The sequence below is a fragment of the Nansenia antarctica genome, assembly GCF_963989245.1.
Source record: "Nansenia antarctica genome assembly, chromosome: 5".
In the NCBI taxonomy this organism is placed as follows: Eukaryota; Metazoa; Chordata; class Actinopteri; order Argentiniformes; family Microstomatidae; genus Nansenia; species Nansenia antarctica.
Window position 1 is genome coordinate 19148904 of NC_137690.1, and position 20066 is coordinate 19168969.

A 20066-nucleotide genomic window follows, 5' to 3' on the forward strand; every position below is an offset into this window, starting at 1 on the left:
TTACATGTCAATATCTCCTACAGTATGCTTTGTGAGACAATGTTTTTTTTGGATATTTGCCATGGAGAGAATAGCCAACTGAAGTGTGAGGAGTAGGCACTAGAGTTGGCACTTTGTGTGGTGGGCAGAGGTTCAAAATGTTGACTCAAACCAGTTGAACTTTTGTTAACACAAAGCTTATAGTCACAATAAAGGTCTTGTTGCATGTGGACAGTGTGCTTCTCTTACCTTTGGGCCACATGAAGGTATCCCGTCATGCATACACAGACATTATTGTATTGCGTTATTATGTGTGAACCAACCCTACAGAAACGAAACATGAGCAAACCAACAAGGACTTTTTATATATGCATTGTGTATGTCTTCTTACTGTGTTCAACTTGTTTTATTACATTTTTGACTATCTGATACAGGTTTTCCTTAAAATATATTGAAAATGTCATTAAATAATATTACTTGAAACATTGCGTTTGTTCTCAGAGACATTTTGGTTATATAGAACATAGAGAAATAGGTTTCCTTTTAAGGTAAATGCACACTACACTGGTTACCAGTGCTATCGCTTGATATTCAGACCCATGCTGGTGCAGACCATGTGACTGATGTGTCCCTGACTGATCTTGGACACTCATCATACTAATCTGTAAGCTCTAAGAACTCCTCTTGATTTATTGTGCTACAAACAGATGGACATGAATTCCACACAGGATTTATTCCCCAATTCTGTTAGTGTGAAGTCCCACATTTTGGAGGAATTCTTACAAAATCATAAGCATGACTTCATTGTTCATTCTTATGTTCTACACTCATTGGTGTAACAAACTTTTGAGGCCACTATAATGAATTGTAGCACCATGTATTTCCCATTTCCTATACACACATACGTGTGAGAATTACACACGTAATTTTTCTGACTCGCAGCAACAATTTCTCATAACAAATAACAATGACTTTTGTTGCCTTTTACCCTTTACAACCAAATTATGTTTTCATAGGGCCTTTGAAAGTGAGTGACCTGACATTACAGACCTCTGTACTTCATGAAAAATGAATCCTGGGTATTAGTGGGATCTAGCAATGAGAGGGGGTTCATGGATTGAGAGTGAGTGTGTGAGATGTCATGTTGACACTTTGGTATATAACCTAAATGACTTTGTTTGACGATACCTTTTGTGGAAGGAGTCTTTACAAATGCATTGTAAGTACAGTAAGCCAGTAAGTATAGTACAGTAACTTGTTATTCGAAACATACTGGTATTGATGTATTTTATTGAACATGATACAGCAATATAAAAAGCAAAATATTCTGTATCATTATTTTCTTATGACAAAATATCAATAAATAATTCAAGACGTTTTGCAGTAAACATTAAGTAAACATTATAGTCGCAAAGCACACATTAATTTCATTGCACACCTTTTCCAAATAAGATTACTGTTGTGCTTGGGATGATAGAGCCCTATAATTAGATTGTGCTGTGTGGATTGTTCCTCAGATACATTATTCATAGCCTGAGAACTTGAGAAGACTTAAAAAAATAAATATCATTAAAGCTATTTATCCCTTTATGGGTGCAATCTACCTCTCCTAGAGCCACCTGACCGTAGTTCTACACGGCCCTGTGACTAAGGTGTGTGTGTGTGTGAGCAAGCACAGGCACAGCGTTAAGATTAACTGACAACTATCCAACCCTGGGGGGTATTCCATCAATGTCGCTAAAGGACAAGCCAGGCTTATTTTGATAAATCTTGCAAGACTCATCAAAATAAGCCTGGATTTTCATTTAGCGACGTTGAAGAAATACACCCCTGGTGTTCCTGAGAGATAGTGTGGGGGGGAGTTGATGTGTCTACTCAGTGCAGAGTCTCCACTAGCCTCTGGTAGGCCTCCCTCTCATGATCCAGGCTGTGGCGCTCCTCTACATAACGCTTCCCATTCCTCACCACGCGCTCCCGGAGCTCACTGTCCAACAGCAGCCTCTGGGACTGGCGTACAAACTCCTGGTGGGAAGAAGAATAAGATAAGACATAACCACTAACCTCCTTTTTTCCCCTTTATTTTTTTTTATTTTTTATACATCAGTGAGTTTATGAGGTGTAAGTACAGCAGTGAATGACATAGGGGAACATTGGTATACTGGATTCGCTAATTGATGGAGACATCTGTGACCGACTCCAAATAGGGACATGCAGTGGCCCTTTGCAATCTATTCTGATAGCTGCCACCTCCCATTTGCTTATGAAGGGAGCTGAAAAACAAACACAGTGACTGCTGCTATTTAATAGCGCTTCCACACCAGCTGTCAGGACAAGGTAGGGGAGAAATATCAAGCAATTAAAAAATTAGTGATGCCGCTTTCTCTGAGCACCGGTGGAGTTGTAAGCCAATCCATAAGGTCCTTTTCGATTCAGCTGGCGGCTCATTTGCAAGTCTGGGAGTCTGGGACCGGACTCTAATAACACACACTCAAAGAGCCGCCAGCACAGCAGCCAAGCTTTCCTGGAGCGCAGAGCCTGTGGGCAGACTAAGCACTGGCCAATGCCAAACTAGACCAGCAGGCCGTTTCACTTCAGTCAAGTGATGTGATCATATCTGAAGAGCCTCTTGATTTGAGAGCCATAAGAGAGCCATAAATCACCCTGAAATAGCATTAAAGGTCAAGTTATGAGCAGTATGCTATAATCAGCCGATCTAATGGATATTTTACAGTCAGCCTGAAACTGCCATTTTGTGCTTATACAGTAGCATACCAGGCACTCAAGTGGCACTCTGATCCTTTCACACCATTTTATACTGATGTCTGGCTGAGTAGAACTTTACAGTGGAGGTGAATGAATGGCCTGTTAGCATAAAATAAACGTTCAGAAATGGATGAATGGTCTGACATTGTTACCGTCAGTGCTAGGGTAGTCTTGTTAACAGACACACGCTTTACTTCACACCATCTCCCACAGCACTTCCTCCCAATGCTTGCACATTCGAACCTACACCTAGTTTCTGATTCAGAGCTACACCTGTCATGTGCTGAAATCAAATAATAACAAATAATTCACTAATTCACATTTTTTTAATGATTTATTAATGATTAATGAGCCATTTGTACTTGAAGAATATAACATTATGAGTTATGAGTTTAGTCTTACCCAATCAAAACCCAAAATATAGGGTTAGGGTTATATATTTGATGTATATTTGTAGATTTATTTACAGTATCTGTGCAACTATAATTGTGATGCTCGGTCCTTGCATCTATAGCTCTATCTATAAATTCGAGAGTGGTTACATTTCTGCAGCCCCAACCAAGTGAATCCCAGATTGACCCTTCAAAGCCCAGAAGTATTATGCAGCAGAGGTCATGGTTTAGCTAACCTAATGCCACCTGCGTGAGGTTCCCCCTTGCAGTGATTTCTCCACAGCTCAGCTGAGCACATGTGACTGTGCCCCCCCCCCCCCCCCCCCCACCTGGAGAGGACTTGTCCCCTGGAATGATAGCAGCATTATGCTAATGTCAACTTCATGCCACCGCTCCATTTTCACATCAAACCTCTCTAAGCATTAGGTTCAACAGACCTCCCAGGTCTTCTCTGTCTTGGCACTTGCCTGCTTTGTAGGCATTCCGGTGTACAGCCCTGACATCCTAAGTACATTCTTAATAGAATTTAGGCCCCTGAAAGCAAAAAGTATGTTACCTCATTTTACCTTCCAGCTGACGGTACTTCCATTAGACAAATTACACAATGTAATGTTGTGGTTTTAAGTTTGCTCATTGGGATCTTACCTCTAAACAGCAAGAAAGATAACATGTTTTGGTGCTGTGAGTGGCTAGTGGCTATACTGTAACCCTCCCTATGTTAGCCTCTTACATGGGGCGTGGGTGGTAGCACTTAGCAGAGCTTACCACTGGGACTGGTAACCTTGGGGACGTTGGTGTGTATACCTGAGGGGATGAGTAGAGCAGACCCGTCACGTCATGGCGCACCACAGCTGCATTGCCTGGAATGTCCCGCGCCACCACAGGAACCTTCAGATCCATGGCCTGCACAACAGAGAGCATGATATATATACACAGACACATGTATGCACAACACTCTACTCACACTCACGCTGTACTCGCACACACAAGCGCGCACAAATGCCTGATTCAGACATTGTTAGCTAGCCTCTTCCAGCCTTCAGTGACTGACATAACCCTTGGAGTCTTAGGCCTAAATGCTTCTATCAGTTAATGCCTCTTGAGCAGGTTGTTGAGAGAAACATGTACGCAAATGCTAATCACTGCTTAAGCCTTCTGTGGATTGTTTTAATCTACAGTGATTAGAACAGATTAACAGGATTACAGCCTTGCTCAGAGGGAAGAATGGGAAGATAGTGGATAGGCTATTCATTCTTATAATTGCTCTTGTGGTGGTCAGATAACACTGAAATAAAATAAGGAGGGCAGAGCGGCCATGAAAACTAAATGCGCATGGCTTCGAATCAGTGATGTGCAGTGAGGTCTATGGTTGGGTTACACACATAAATTCACCATTCAATTGGCAGGTTGCACATTGCCTTGGCGACCTCATGCTTCACATTTAATATCAGCATTCTTTGCACACTCACACAGGTAACACACGCATACAGGTAACTTACCGGTATGTATTCGATTCACGTTTTATAGGCAAATACTCATTCAACACAAATGAAAATATATATTGCATGGTCTTACCTTTACTTTTAAATGAAGTAAATATCCTAAAAAACATATCTATATTCCTTGTTACAGTGCTATGGCTAGCTATGCGTTTACAGCCAGGACCAGTTGCAGTACCACTCCATTTGAAAAGTGTTATTTTCTGTCCCTTCGTTTGAAGTAGGTCCTTAAGCTCAGGCATTGGTCTTCCATTGTTTATCACTCCCTGTTTTGATTGAAAGTCCAATTTTGAGAACTTTTTAAGGTTAGATATAACACTTTCCGTTTTGGCAGCCGTTGGAAGTTTTTGCTAGAGCTAGCTAACATTGAGGGACAGCGAGTAGTTGACAGAGTGCAGCAGCTTGCACTGGGCCTGGTCTTCAAGATACGCTACACCACAAAGACACCCAAGTACCTGTCAACATACTTCCAAAAAGTGAACAACGTCCACACATACAATACCAGAGGAAGCTCCACGAACCACGTTCAACCGCGTTGCACCACAAACAAGGGGTTAAACTCGTTTGCAAACTATGCAGTAAAAATGTGGAACGCCCTTCCTATAATCTTAAAGGAGTGCAAAACACTGCCCACCTTCAAAACCACTCTCAAAAAACATTTACAGGAGGCTGCAATCCGTAACTGGACCCTCTAAATCAAAAATCTGATTAAAAGACCCGAACTACCCACTGTACATACTTTGTGTTTTGTCCCCCGCCCCCACCTGTGGTGTATGTCCCCACCTGTCCTACCCGCTGTACATACCTAATGTTTTGTTGTATTGTTCTTCCCATGATGGATGTATGTTTATCTTGTAGATAGTACTAGTTATTTGTCTGTATTATCTTGTAGATAGTACTAGTTTTTTTTGTCTGTCTTACATGTAACGATGAATTGAGAATCAAGGACCCCAATTGAAATAAGCCAGTGGCTTTCTTGGGTTTTTATCCTGTTAGTTGACCTTGTATGTAATATGTACTTTCATGTACCTACTGCTGCAAATCTTCTAATAAAGTTTTCAATCAATCAAAAAAACAGCGAGCGTCAATTACGTGGGCTCAATACACGCCCCTCAGTGAGGCAGACATGATAGCTGCTGCCCCTGGTGCTTTTTCATTGCAGTTTTAGGCACGTGCTTATTGCCCGTGCTCCATCCAGTTTCTGAGTGGTTGCGCAATCAGGTGAGGCTGAGCTCGTCGCTGCCGCACCTCTCGTCCCTCTCTATATTTGCAGCGGAGCTCTGCAAATTTGGCGATTTTGACTATAATAAATGTATGGAATCACACAGAAAGGACATATTTTCTTTTTAAACTTTTTGTAACTGCTATTTTCATTGGAGTATGACAGGTGAGGCTCGGCCTCCCCTGACTGCAGGTCCCTGCTTCAAATATATTTAAATTAGGTCGTTGTGGGCAGTGAGAATATTGAACAGTGAATATTATGCTATGATGTCTTTGCCCCCATTCAGTGTTCCCTCACACCTGAAGATGTTCACCTCTAAGATGGCCGCTGACATGCCCTCTGACACGGAGCTGTTGACAACAGCAAAGGACCTCTTCATGGCAGCATGGAGTTCCTCTTGGCTCCTCTCCTGGGCCAGGAAGACCCCAGCTGATCTATAAAAACGTAGCAGCATAGCACAGCACAGCACTATGTGACGCAGGGCTCGTAGAGACATGAATGACATGAAGCAACAGTGACAGTTGCAGGGCAGAAGGCACACGTTAGTATGTGTGACATGCTCCGAGACTCCAGGTGAGTCCTAACCATAGAGGATGGTTTCTTGACTCAAACCTCCTTGACGAGGTGCTGAGCCGTGGCTCTGGAAAACGAGAAGAAGAAAAGAGTTTCATAGCAATTCTTTTTGGCCACAGAGGCCATGAACAAGGTTTGTTTACATGCTCTCTTGTGCCACATGGAATTCGGAGATAAGCAGGCGCGATTTCAATTTCTCACAGGAGCACAGGCTCTATATCCGTTTGGCAGATCTTGACTCAGCCATAAAGTGCTGCTACTAAACTGATAAAAACAAAACAAACCAAAAGAAATGAAATTGAAAGGCTTTACCTTTTAGTGATTGCTTCTACTTCTTCAGTAAGGAGAGGATCGATCTGAGACAAAGATCAGAGAAAGACAGCTAAGATCTGTTTGAATTGATGATCTACTGTGTGATGCATATTTGAATTCACTCTCAGCTGTGTGTCAAAACTATCTTGCTACAGAGATCAGCCCATGATATAATGCCAGCAATGCTTTAATCAGGACCATCATAAAACAATGGCACTGCTCATAATTTCCAACATGGCAAAATCATCCTTGAAAATCCTGTCTTTTAGAGATTGGGGTCAGGGTGGGGTGTAAGCTCAATATGATTAATTGCGATATGGGATTTGCATGCATTAGCCTGCCCATTGCAAAGTCCTAGCATAGCAATTTAGGTCAGATGCTGCTAGCAAGCTGCTTCTTTTTAATTTTATTTTCATGCTTATGGTTTTTACTGAATTGAAATGTGATATTCAATGCACATGTGCATACAATACATATATATATATACATGTGACCTGGGGACACTCACAGTCCAGAGACAAAGCTAGGATTGACAAAGATACTGTAGAAAAGCAGCAGTGAGACAATATAATAATGACAATACAAATGATCATAGCTTATTATTCTGTCAGAGTCATATATTATCTAGGGCTAAATTACCATAGCCCTATTACAGAATGTAGAATTCATCTAAAACATGTTAATGGAGGTAATAAATAACAAGAGCCTAATAATCAGTAATGACTGGCAGTAGAAATATAGACTTTTCAGTGTATGAAATGGTCTGGAGGGACCTAACAGTACGTTTATATTGCTGTCTTGACCAAGGTTAAATTACTATATAAGTTACATGTGATAATTAGCAATACATAACCCATATGTTGTTTATTGAATATGGAAAAGATGGGTATGATTTAGCTACTTTCATATCTAAGCAAACACAAATAAGCATGAGCACACCACTGTGATTCATTTGATGTAGACAACATGAATCACTAAAGGCTCTGCTTTTACCAAATCTTCTTATCAGACAAAAACACGAAGCGTTTCAGAGCAGGAAGCACATGTAAAACGTCAGCGAAAACAGTGCACTGCCCCTGGCCAATACTGCTCAAAAGCTCTTTGAACAACACCAAAAACAACATACCTTTGTCTGATACGGCTGTTTTAGAGAGGCATAGTCAAAGAAACAACAGAAAAGTTTGAGTAAGCAAACTAATGTCTGGGCTGCATGTTAAAGCCACTCTTAGGAGGAGGCTCCACACAGCATCAGTATCACAGGCCCCACACAGCATCAGTGAGTAAAGGAGAGGAGGCCCCACACAGCATCAGTGAGTAAAGGCCTTGGGTGGAGATGAAACAGGAACAGAGCAGGAGGAAAGGCATCAAAACGGCCATTGTGATCCAGGATTCAGCCTCTCTCTGTAGTGCCTCTTAGTAAATCAATATTCATCAAAAACATAAAACCCTTAAATCAATTATGTGGCAAACAACTTTCATGCTATATGGATAAAGGTATGAGTGCCCCTCTATCCCTACAATTTAGGTGGTTCTATACTATATGACAGTCTGGATCTACTGTTTGAGCTTGTATTATCAACTATGAAGGCAAATCATTTTTCATTAAACAATTGCATTCCGAATGAGCTAGTCCTAATGAGTAGGAATTCAGAATGGAAATACTAAGCTATATTCTCTATCAAAAGAATGTGTCAATCAGGAGAAGAACCCATACGGTATGTATTACTTGTGTACCACAAACCTCTTAGCGCATATCCTCCCTTCCTAGGCAGACATGACCCCTTATTCACAGCGCTGACCTGTTATTGACTAGAATATGTCACCGTGCCTACAGCCCAAATGACACTGGTGCCCAATGGTGTGTGTGGCCGTACCCTGGGATGGAACGCCCCCTGGCTCTAATCTAGTCCAGTAGATGTCCTGGGGCCAGTCCAGCCGGCGCTGCCCCACAGTGAGCTGGCTGACTGCTCTAGGACAGACAAAACAGGCAGGTGGAGCCAGCACAGTCTCTGGCACCGTCACTCCAGCTCACTCCTAAAGACCACAGCTCCCTCCTCAATGCCACCTGTTCTTCCATCCTAAGGCCTGCTAATGCTGTTATAGCTCTGCTACATCCAATTACAGGTACCGTGGTCTCAGACAGTACAGAGAGAGAGTCACACAAAAACCACAGGGACACAATCGGCCAAATCCTATCACAGTCACTCACCTTCGGCCCGATGATGATGAGCACCGCCAGAGGATTCTCAACGTGCCACTCTGAAAGAGGTGAACCCGTCATAGGCAAGCAATCAACGAAAATATGATGACACTGGCGACTCCCTGTGTGTTTTGCCGTCATTGCGGCGTAATTGTGAAATGTAACCGTGAATGGTACCATTGAACTACCAGTCTCCTGGTACTCTCAGTACCGTCTAGGTGTACCTGAGAAAGCCTGCAGCAGATAGAGGGGGTCCTTGACTCTCCTCAGACCACAGACTAGCAGGAACACGCGCAACTCCTCCACGTCCCCTCTCACACCTGGGGACAGACGGCACAGTGGATCCCAACACATTACAATGAACATCAAGACTACATCAGCAGATAATGAAAGCCATTTATCACCCAAGGTCAGGAGGAAAATAAGACAGAAGTGACTAATGCTCCAACATATTTCCTAGATCAGGGTACAAAACATGGCTGGGGATGCAGCCCATTAAAAACCATGAGTCATCCAGACAACGCAACTACAGAGCCATTTTCAGGCCGTAGAAACGTACAGCATTTATTTACTTAAAGTAAGACTTGTACGACTTGGTATGTTCCTAAACTGAAATTGACTGACCCAATATCATACTAACAACATTAGCATTCTTTTTATTTTTTAATTTGAATTATTTTAAAAGGACAAACGTAATCTGCTCTCTTCCCAGATCATCCACCTTCCACGCTCAACCCTCAGATTAGTACCTTAATGGTTTGTGACATTCGTGGGCCTATGTGCCCGCTACTACTGTATTAATCTGGCCTGCCAGTAAAACACTGTACAAGTCCGATCTGCCTAACACTTGACCCCAATAACACAGCCCAGGCTAGACACAACATCTCTCATCTCAGAAATTGACACACTGCTATTTCTGAATACTTTGAAGGCCTCCCACCAAAGGCTGTCCTTGAATGTCAAAGCAAAGCAAAACATGTATTCAGTACATGTGGTAAAATGTAATTAAAATGTTCAATGGATACAGTAGGCTTACAAAACTAACACTGTCAGTCAACCATGAGTTGGTTGTGGACAAGCTACTCTTGTCTTCTGTGGGAGGAGTTGTTCACAGGGTGCAGTTTTGGTCACAGCTGGGTCACAGAATGGGCTTTGAGTATATGCCGAAAGATTAGATTCCTTATCTAGCACGGCAGACACGCAAGATTAAATTGAAGGAGTCCTTTCAGTTGACAAACCCTGGGGCAATGTTGAATGGTCTTACCTGGCAACCTGCCTTTCCATTTCCACTGACCTCTAAAGGGCTTAACTATGATCATCTTATTTGAAGGGGCTATACAAGTACATGTGCACACCAATTTAGAAACTCTTTGTTGCCAACTTCGCTATAAGAAGACTACAGTAGACTAAGATGACATAAGGAGGTACACAGGTAATCACATCCGTCTCAAGTTAAGTTGGGAAACAATAGTCGGCTTACAGTAAGTGTCTGTGAATCCACATTTGATCTCTGACTTTGCAATGTTCACACAGACCTGGCTGATCAAGAAGACGATCAAAGACTGCCCGCCAAACCCAAAGGATGATACATTTGTTTACCATTGTAAACATGCATGTTTAATGGTCAATTATGACAAATTTCTCAATAATGACAAATGCATTTGGATGAATACAATCAATCCCTAACAAACCTTCTTAATGATACATGCAAGGTTGTATATGTGAGGATGCAGAAATACTGGCACGGTACTGTAAGAAAAACCCAACATAGGCAAACACGTGAACACATGATTGCAGTGCAGTGAGTCTTAGTGTGCTTCAAGTAAAATCCCTCCCTGCCAGTTAAGGCCAGATCACGAAGGGTAAGGCAGCTATTTTAAGGCTATTAAAGAGCATCTTAACATGACAACACAGAGTGACAGTCAGGGTGCTGGCCCTGGTGGACATTAGAGGAGCCGACTATCAGTGTTGACTCCTAGAACAAACCACTTTGTCTGTAGCCTAGGTCATGTATGGACTAACTTGTGAGGTGGAGATAAGAGGTGTGAACTCAATTTTGATCCAGTAGGTCTTATATGCTGTTGTTGGTGCTATTTTATCCAATCTTCAATTGAAAGGATACTACGCAAGCAGAAGCAAAGCAGTGTAGACATGTGTGGTATGGTATATCATATTTTGGTGAGATCAGCAAACTGTCAGTCACCCACCCTTGTAGTGGGTTAGGGTTAGGACCCTGGCAACAGTGACAGATCACCTCATGTCCATTTCCCCAGCTTTCTTTACCTTTCCCAACAATCCTGTGGGATGTTGAGGAACATCACACAACCTTGAACCATTCCTTACTTCCTGTCAGCTTGAAAGGGACTTGTGACATGTCTGTGATGCAATAGACAAATAATACAATTATGTTGGATTTGAATATAATTTTATTTGATCTCATCCCACCAATTCAAAAGGGTGTCAGTTTCCTTTTTCACTACTTCAGATCTAGAACCAGAGGATGAGGAAGGAGAAGGAGAGCTGGTAAAAGTATTCACAGAGCTGTCAAAGCAGACAATGGAATAGAAAGGAACGTAGAAATAGAGAAAATAGAATCCTCTGGTGACATGGAGACGATTCATCTCTCTTAAGGGGAGAAACTGAATTGGACAAATCGTCTGTTGTGCTAGCATCATTTGTTTTTTGCCTGTCTCCTGTCCCTTGCTTCCTAGAAACACTTTTTCTGTGCCTCTGCCTTTGATCTCGAGGTGCACTTTGCATAGCTCCCTGCCATTACCGGCGTGTGTGTATGTGTGTGTGTGGGTATGAGGCTTCAGGGCTTCTAAAACACTCAACAGCTTTCAAACATCTCCTAGATGGAATTTATGGAAAACTATAGGGAGTTAGAATTCAAATAAACACAGGCCACAAAAAAAACACTTCCCTTTCAGAAGATAGTGGGAGGTTTTAACTTATAACTCTACATAATGGAGGTACTCCCTCAGGACAGACCCCTTTGGTCCTACAGTGTAACTCCTGCTCCACCTCAGACCCCCTGCCTGTAGCCCTCACCTCTCCTCCCTCTCCCATCACTCCTTCTCCCCCCTGTGAGTCAGAGGGCTGTCTCTCACTCATCAGCCTGCTCTCTCCGTCCCCGCACCTGTATACTCCCTCAATCCCACCCCACAGTGCACTCAGCAGGGGCCCTGCTCTACAGATACTGGGCCCCTTTGATGGAGCGGCAGACTCCTGATCCTAACACTTCGTTCCCTGCCCTCGGAGGCTTGGCATCTTCAATCAGGCAGCTTGGGTTGCCTCGCCTCTGTCGTGTTTCACAGAGGAGGTCTCTTGGAGTGAACCCCCTAAGCTACGACTCTCCTTCAGATTCCTCGTCTCTACACTCCAAACTCCACACACATTTTACAAGAGGCGAGATTTAGGTTTCTGAGATCCATGCTCTATGTCATCATGCAATCACATGGGAGAGCAACAAAAAAACAGAATGCAGAATTTGTGCAGAATGAACTGTTCCCATGTACTCAAAAGGAAACTAAATAAAAACAAAAACTAAGGCAAGGAGAGAAAAGACAGATGTGAAAGTGTCCCCCACGGTGACTGTGTGTGTGTGTGTGAAGACTAGGAGGGGACAAGTGTTGACAGGAGAGGCTATGAGACTGATCTCCTTTTGATGCTGGAGGCGTCGAGTCTGCCAGCTCATTTTGTCGTGTGTGAGTGGAGTCAAAATATAAAAATTATGAAAGCTGAATATAAATTATTCTGGGAAGAGAAATTAGGCCTCAGCAGGTTCCAAACGCAAAATAGAACAGCGAATCTGGTAAACAACATGGAGTAAAGGCATCCTACAGGACAGCAATCTGTTGTCCCACAACCCCTGCATGAAAATCAAAACTGCAATTTTCCACCAACAATAAATGCAAAAAGGCTAAATATTCTAATCGAATTTGAAACTGTTAATTCATTCTGGTCAATATGTCACAAGTTGGAGGATTATATTCCCTCTCTCAAACACACAGACACACACACACAAACACACTTTAAGGTGCGTTATTACATTGGACGAACCTACCGCAATAGTTGAGTAATCAGAGACTGTTCTCCCATGTATATTTAATGGAGAAGTGACTGTTGGCAATCAGTATTACTGGCACCAGTTGAGACCCACAGTGACAAATGGCCCTGCAGTGAAGAGCTATTAATCAACGGGTGTTGGACTGCAGAATCCCTGAGCTCTGAAGTACATGAGATGGAAATCATCCCACAATCTTCAATTTAAAGTCGAGGCTGTGTGTGTGGAAGCTACTTTGAGTAATGGCATACATTTACTGTGGTGGTGGTGGGTTAGGGACAGATGACTGAGGGGGGGGGGGGGGGGGGGGGGGTGAGGAGATAAAAGCAGTCCTGGCAGTTGTCTAGAATTTTGTTGCGTAAACAATACAGAATTGATAACCATTCGCCTGATTGTGTTGTTAAAATGGCTGCAACACTACTGTACCTGAGCTCCTTAAAAACTCACTCCAGCTGAAGCTCTGTGCCGCTTCAGTCTTGATTCCTTTACAACCACAGAGACAGAGAGAGAATTAGAGAGATGCAACATCCAATAGATCCATACTAAAGCCGTTATACTGCATTTCAGAGGAATGATCTAAATATGTCATATACTGTATCATATCCATCGTCTATTCCTGGCCTTTATGTATGGAGTTAGATTATTGCAAAGCCTCTGAACCGGAGGTGACACATCTGTAATAAGGGCAAACAGCAGGTCTGCAGGAGGCCATAGGATTAATTATTTTTATAATCATAATAGTTTGGACTACTAAAGGTCATATCCATCACCAGCGTACGTCCTCCATCCTACATGAACAGGCAAATGTAGTGTGAATTTCAGAGCAGTCACTGCAACAAGGCAGCACTGTTCGATATGATGAGACTTGACTGTGACAGCTACCTGGCGACAGATATAATTACACTTGACTTATATCAACTGTGTATCGCTATGTCTGTAGCTGTTACATGTAACTGACAGCAGCGTTCCTCTTGACCAGGCATGGCTGAGGAGACTGTGGCAGTCTGTTCTGGTGTGTTTTGGTAAGGCACTATGGGCTCAGTGCTGCTGTGGCTTGGAGACCTCCAATGCTCTGTGCTTTGGACTGCTGCATGTGGCATGACAGCCAATGGCAAGAGCCACTCAAAACTTTCCACTGCTGTATGTGATAAAGGGCAAAAACTGCCAAAGCTGCTTAATGCAACAGCAAATAGTGCCATGGAGACTCAGAGTTACGGACAGTGAATATGTCATCCAGAGCTTACCTTGAGGCTGGATGTAGATTTTACTGCTCTGGGACAGCTAGGGAAATAGAGTACAGAGGAAATGTCATATTGGACAGAATGTTGAAACTTCACTGCAGTAAGAACATAAATCATTGAACATTACTAACAAAGATATAAACTTATCAAGAGAACAGTAAGCAACTATGTATGTGTACATAAAGCATACTATTATACATTTTCAATTAAATGCCAGTTGAATTACTTATTTGGTGGTATTGTAACAAGCTATTTCTTCTCTAAGGAAAATGGGAGAAATGGGCAATCACAGTAAATTCTCTCTCCTGGTAGTCTAATTAAGCCTTGGCATATTTGTACAGGATCACGACACCAAAAGCAGAAACAGAGTCATCCCGATAGGTGGGGGTGAGGCCATGCAAATAATTCACAGTTGATGGAAATAAAAATTGACTGGATGTTATCACACTGAGTTTGGCTGGATCCATCCCCCATGTGTGCTTTCTGTCTCAATAAAAACTGCAACAAAGCCTCCCTGCGTCTGTCCTGACTCCATGCTGTCAGCGCTAAATGACAGAGATAAAGCGTGCCATTTGCCTCAATCTGCAGCCCACGGGTGGAATCTAATCTGAAAATAAAACATGGTAATATTGTTTTAATGCCACACTATTATGGGACAGGGCAGGATATTGTGTTTTGGATAGTAAAACCCTTCTGTTTTATTGATTGCAGCTGTCAGGGCCCTGCTGTCTCTTGATGCGCTGTAAATTGGAAGGGGAAAAACATTTTGCACAATAACCTAGAGTTGTCTTGCAGATTTTTGGTTGTTTCTTTTTACAAATCCAACAAACCCTTGTTCGTCACACGTTTATTAATTTCATGTAACAAAAAAAGAACATTTTCAAACTTTTATTAAGAATATTAGCTTGAAAAACACAAATTGTCCTGCACATGATTCTTGGCACCCAAGAGCTAGTATTTAGTTGAAGAGTGAAGGTTACTGCTTCAAAAACACATCATTGATCATTTGAGCTTGCTGAACCTTTCTACTGACAATTTGCTCCACTTTTTCCAGTAGTTGCAAACTACTCCAATCCTTGTTTGAAGGGTTCTCCAATTGCTGTTTTTAGATATCACAATAGAACTTTGAAGGGATTCAGATCAGGACTAATTGCAGCCACTTCAGAGTAGTCCAGTGTTGCATTTTTAACCGCTCCTGGGTGCTCTTGGTTGTTTGGCGTTGTTGTCCTTCTGGAAGGTCAACAACCTTCGATGGGGGCTCAGTTGTTAGACACTTGGTTGAACATTTTGTTACAAAGTGAAATCTCTGATTTCATGATGCCATGCACATTCTCAAGTCCTCCAGTATAGTACCACAGGTAGCAAAACAACTCCACAGCAGTGTGCTCTTTTCTTTGAATCTTCACTGCATTGCAGAAGAGCAGTTTCTCATTTCGTTTCATCAGAAACAGAATCAGTTTTGTCACCAGAACAATTCCCTGAAGAATACCCAGATGGTTCTGTGCACCAATTAAACGAAATAAAAGATGACCAAATTAAACATTAAAAGAAAACAACACCCTGCCTTCAGTCAAATATGGGGGAGGTGTGATACTGCTTTGGAAAGTGGAAAGAGTGGAGCAAATTGTCAGTAGAAAGGTGCAGCAAGATTCCTGTTGGCTAGAAGTGTTTTTTGAAGCAGTGATTTTCACCAAAGACTGTTCAACTAAGTACTACTGTAGCTCTTGGGTGCCAAGAATTATGTCCAATTTGGGTTTTTCAAGCTAAAATTCTTATTTCTAGTTTTAGTATTTACTGTTTTGGTTCTGTACAGTTGTACATGAACTTAATAAACCTGGGAAGAACAAAGGTGTGTTGAATTTGTACTTATTTTTAAAGAAATAAATCTGAGGGGGCCGACAGAATTGGCCCCAGTTGTATTTGCACAACATCATGAAATAATGCTGGATTTCCCAGTTGGATTTATTCCATTGATGCCTGTTTGATGCCTATTTCACGTTTTTTTTTCATTTCAAACCTTTATTTCAAACTCGATGGTCACCCTCGAGGTCACCCTCATTTACAGTGACGTCGAGTGTACAATAGAACAGTGAGCAAGGGCAAACAAACAGTGAGCAAGACAGGATTAAAAAGAAAAAAAGAAAGAAAAAATCTAAAAACAATTGCAATCAGTAGAATACAGTTTTTGCACCAAGAGTTTAAAGGTAGAGGCAGAGGGGAGGACCTCCAACCGGAGAGTTTGCTGCAGAGTGTTCCATGTATTAGGGGCATCAATAAAAAAGGCTGTTTTACCCAGGTCTGAACGCGCATACGGAACCCGAAAAGAAAGCCAACTATTAGATCTGGTCACATAAATAAATACCAAGACTCCAGTCCAATAAAGATGAGATATAAGGAGGAAGCTTGCCACAGATGGCCTTGAAAACGAACAAGTTCCAGTGGTAACTGCGCCTCAGAGAAAGAGAGGGCCAGCCAACCTTGTCATAAAGTATGCAATGGTGAGTGTCATAACTGTCCCCGGTAATAAACGTAGGCCTATGTTTGGCAAAGCAGTCTTAAAAGGCATTTGTGTATGAAAATGTTGGATCTAAAATGAGATACATTCTCGTCCTGAATGAAACATCCTTGAACCCAACTGAAATGGCAAAACTCAAATGAGTTCTGAATGCCAGCTCTTTTCAGCACCTTTGAACCATTACTTTACCATTACCTACTGTACTCTGTACATCTAATTGAGTCATATACAGTAAAGAAAAGTAATGAAAACAGATTATTGAATCCTACCAAAAACACTTCTGCCTCCTCTTTCAGTTTGTCAGTAAATGCAACAGCAAATCTGTTAAAAACAAAACAAAACAAAAAATTAAAATCAACAAGATTAGATCAGTTGTAAGGGTCATGAGTAACAGAGGGGGACATCATCTAGGTTGTCACCCCTTTCTAAACAAATGACAATCCAATCCAGAAAATATCAGAGCAGAACATCAAAGGCATACAAGCGCAACTCCACAAAAAACGGAGAATGCGTAGCGGAGGCTGGAGGAAAATGCTGCTTGTGATTTACAGATGAAGAGTAAGAATACAAAGAAGAATACAAGGGGAATGTTGAACTAAAGACAGTAGTGAGCTTTATGTTTTTTGGGGGGGGGATGTGAACTGGGCCAACAGGCTCTAGTTGTGGGTGACTGCATTCCATGATCAAGGTTTGTGTGAAGAGGCAGCAACTGCAGGGGGTGCACAGACTGAGACGTTTGAAGTCATGGGACCCATATTGCACCAGAGCTCCCCAGCGGCAATTATCCCTTTAGACTCACTAGATTTGTGCCTTGCTATCTGTATAAATCAAACACCCTTCAAAATAAAGACACAAGTCTCTGTGAAATGAGAGGTATAGGCCCAGACATTGATACGCCAATGCACTGCTATCCAATATTAGGGCATGAGAGGATCTCAGAACGCAACACCAGCTGGGGTTACCTTCATTGGTTCAACCGCTCTTGTTTAATGCCAGTAATCTAGACCCTCTGAGGTCTTCTTGTGATACCTCATAGACCCTCTGAGGTCTTCTTGTGATACCTCATAGACCCTCTGAGGTCTTCTTGTGATACCTCATAGACCCTCTGAGGTCTTCTTGTGATACCTCATAGTAATCCTGTCTTAAATGTTCCATAGTTGCTTGTGTTTCAGATGAACCTACAGGATTTTGACATGCACTACTAATGTGACAAGAGCATAAAGTATTTTAGTGCATGCACAACAATGTTATTTAGATGTCGTAGGTATACTATATTAAACAGACATAATATAATATTAACTCAACTGACACGTTTATTGGATTTATATTGTTCAAATAAACAGCATGCAAGGTGTTCAAAACACATAAAAGAAAAGGCAAAATGACCAAAGCAATTGGATAGACAGAAATGGTTCACGGTGTGTTCATGACCTTTCTTTTATACTTATATTCATTCACTGGCATGTGGTTTGTATGTTCTGAATTTTCACTGCTGTAGTCTTGAGTGATCCCTAAATATAGTGTGAAATGTGCCACTGTCACCTGGCTTTCAGCAGCACCTGCTCCATGACCACACGCTTCTGCTCAACTTTCACATCTTCATTTATGTCTGTTCCTCCAAAGACAACTCCAAAGGGCACTTGGCTGTCTAGTGGGTAGAAACACATTTTTTTGGTAGTTAGCAGTATAAAGGATATTGTGATGTTGATGAGGGAGTTTAAACCATTACCCTATAGTGCAATACCCTCAACGTGTCACAGGGGAGGGGAGAATACGATTATTTCACAGATGGAGTACTGACAATTAAAGGTTTTAGAAGACAAGGGATTTGACCGTACCTAGGAGAAGCCTGCCCGCTTTGAACAGGTGTATGGCAATCGCACCCTCGAAGGGTGGCCTCTGCGTTACTAGAGTCGCCACCTCTGCCGATGACTTGAAATCCGCTGCATCGCGAAGCGCACAGGTGTGGCCAGCAGATTCAATATGTGCCCTGTTTGTACACAAACGTACACACACCATCATGAGATACATCTGGACCAAGTTCATACTGTTTTCAGTAGCTGACTAATCTTATGTGCGTGGCTATTATTAGTATCTATCTGTTCGAAGCCCTTTATCTAAGGTTCAGAGATAGGAAATGTTAGAATAGGTATAGCATAGCATAGAGTACAGCACAGTGTTTTATTTGTATAGTAGTATAGTGGATAGTGTACATAGCCTTTATTTATGTAAACCAGCTCTTTTCCCTTCTTGTTTTTAGTTTTTTTTCCTAGCACCAGGGGAGCCCCCCCCTGCCAAATGTCGTTGTATGGTACCTGTACTATATCAATGACAATAAAGACCATTCATTCATTCATTCATATCTAATGTTACTGCTACCAGTATACTGCTGAAGTATTGTTGACAGATGATGCCTAACTAGATGATGGGCAGTGGCAGATAGTTGGCGCATCGTACTCTCTACTCTATACATATTCCTATCCTCACATCATTGACATAAGCGATGGACATTCTGGCAACAGCTTGCTTCAAGTACAGTTAGCTACTAGCTAATTCACTTCCTTGTTTCGACCAATTCGTTTACCTTATTCTCTCGGCTGTGGTGCAGTTTCCAGTGTTTGGATGCAGGCAGGCAAGAAATAGTAATTTCATTTCGATACTACTACCTTAACATAAGCTATTTGGAAAAGAGCTCGCTAACGTTCCAATTAATATTCAACCCGACGAGGTGTTAAAAGCAGTTTACATGTTAACCTGCATTGTGTGCTTGCGTGGGCTCATTCTGACCCGTTAAACAGCAGCAAAGCGGCTACGTCAAATTGACACGTGTGTGATGTTTACAGTCCGTCTTTCATAACAATCCTCTGGAAACAAGGAACTATCCATTCCCTTCAGCCTCCCGTCTTCCCTTTTCCTTAAGTGTACACTACTTATGAAAGTAGTCAGAGATGTTTAGAATACATACAGGTGTATATGCTCTATGGTACAGTGCAGTCGAACAAAACCGAGTAAAGAAAACAATACCGACTGACTTTTTATTTTATTTTTTACAAACAATAGCTTAATTCAGTTCACCATACGGTTCTGTGCAAAAATATAACATAACGGTGGGTTGGCCACAATGAAACTTAGTTATGACATGAGCGATTACACAGCATGCGCACAAACGTGAAGTTGTAACACACAGGGATTGACCGCCTCCATTGCTCAAGACTCCTGTCAAATCACCAGAAGTAGATCCGACGGCTTCGGTCTGCGCAGAGAAGGCGCAGCTTGACTCTGCTGAACCAGTAGGAAGTCACGC

General features: G+C 42.1%; 1 protein-coding gene across 2 annotated transcripts; it reads right to left on the minus strand.

The window, feature by feature from the left end:
* Positions 1 to 1268: 1268 nt before the first annotated feature.
* Positions 1269 to 19526, minus strand: glt1d1 (glycosyltransferase 1 domain containing 1). Of its 2 annotated transcripts, none has more exons than XM_080532016.1 (12): positions 19347 to 19526; positions 18601 to 18752; positions 18305 to 18410; positions 17032 to 17083; positions 14251 to 14287; positions 13454 to 13489; positions 9165 to 9260; positions 8950 to 8999; positions 6741 to 6784; positions 6169 to 6289; positions 3939 to 4037; positions 1269 to 2001 (listed from the first exon to the last, which is right to left on the minus strand). In XM_080532016.1, the coding sequence occupies exons 1-12, from the start codon at positions 19412 to 19414 to the stop codon at positions 1855 to 1857; spliced, it is 1008 nt and encodes a 335-aa protein (XP_080388142.1). In that variant the 5' UTR covers positions 19415 to 19526; the 3' UTR covers positions 1269 to 1854. The 2 variants fall into 2 exon arrangements, with proteins under 2 accessions (XP_080388142.1, XP_080388141.1); XM_080532015.1 differs by having other exon boundaries at positions 13433 to 13489.
* Between the last annotated feature and the right edge of the window lie 540 nt (positions 19527 to 20066).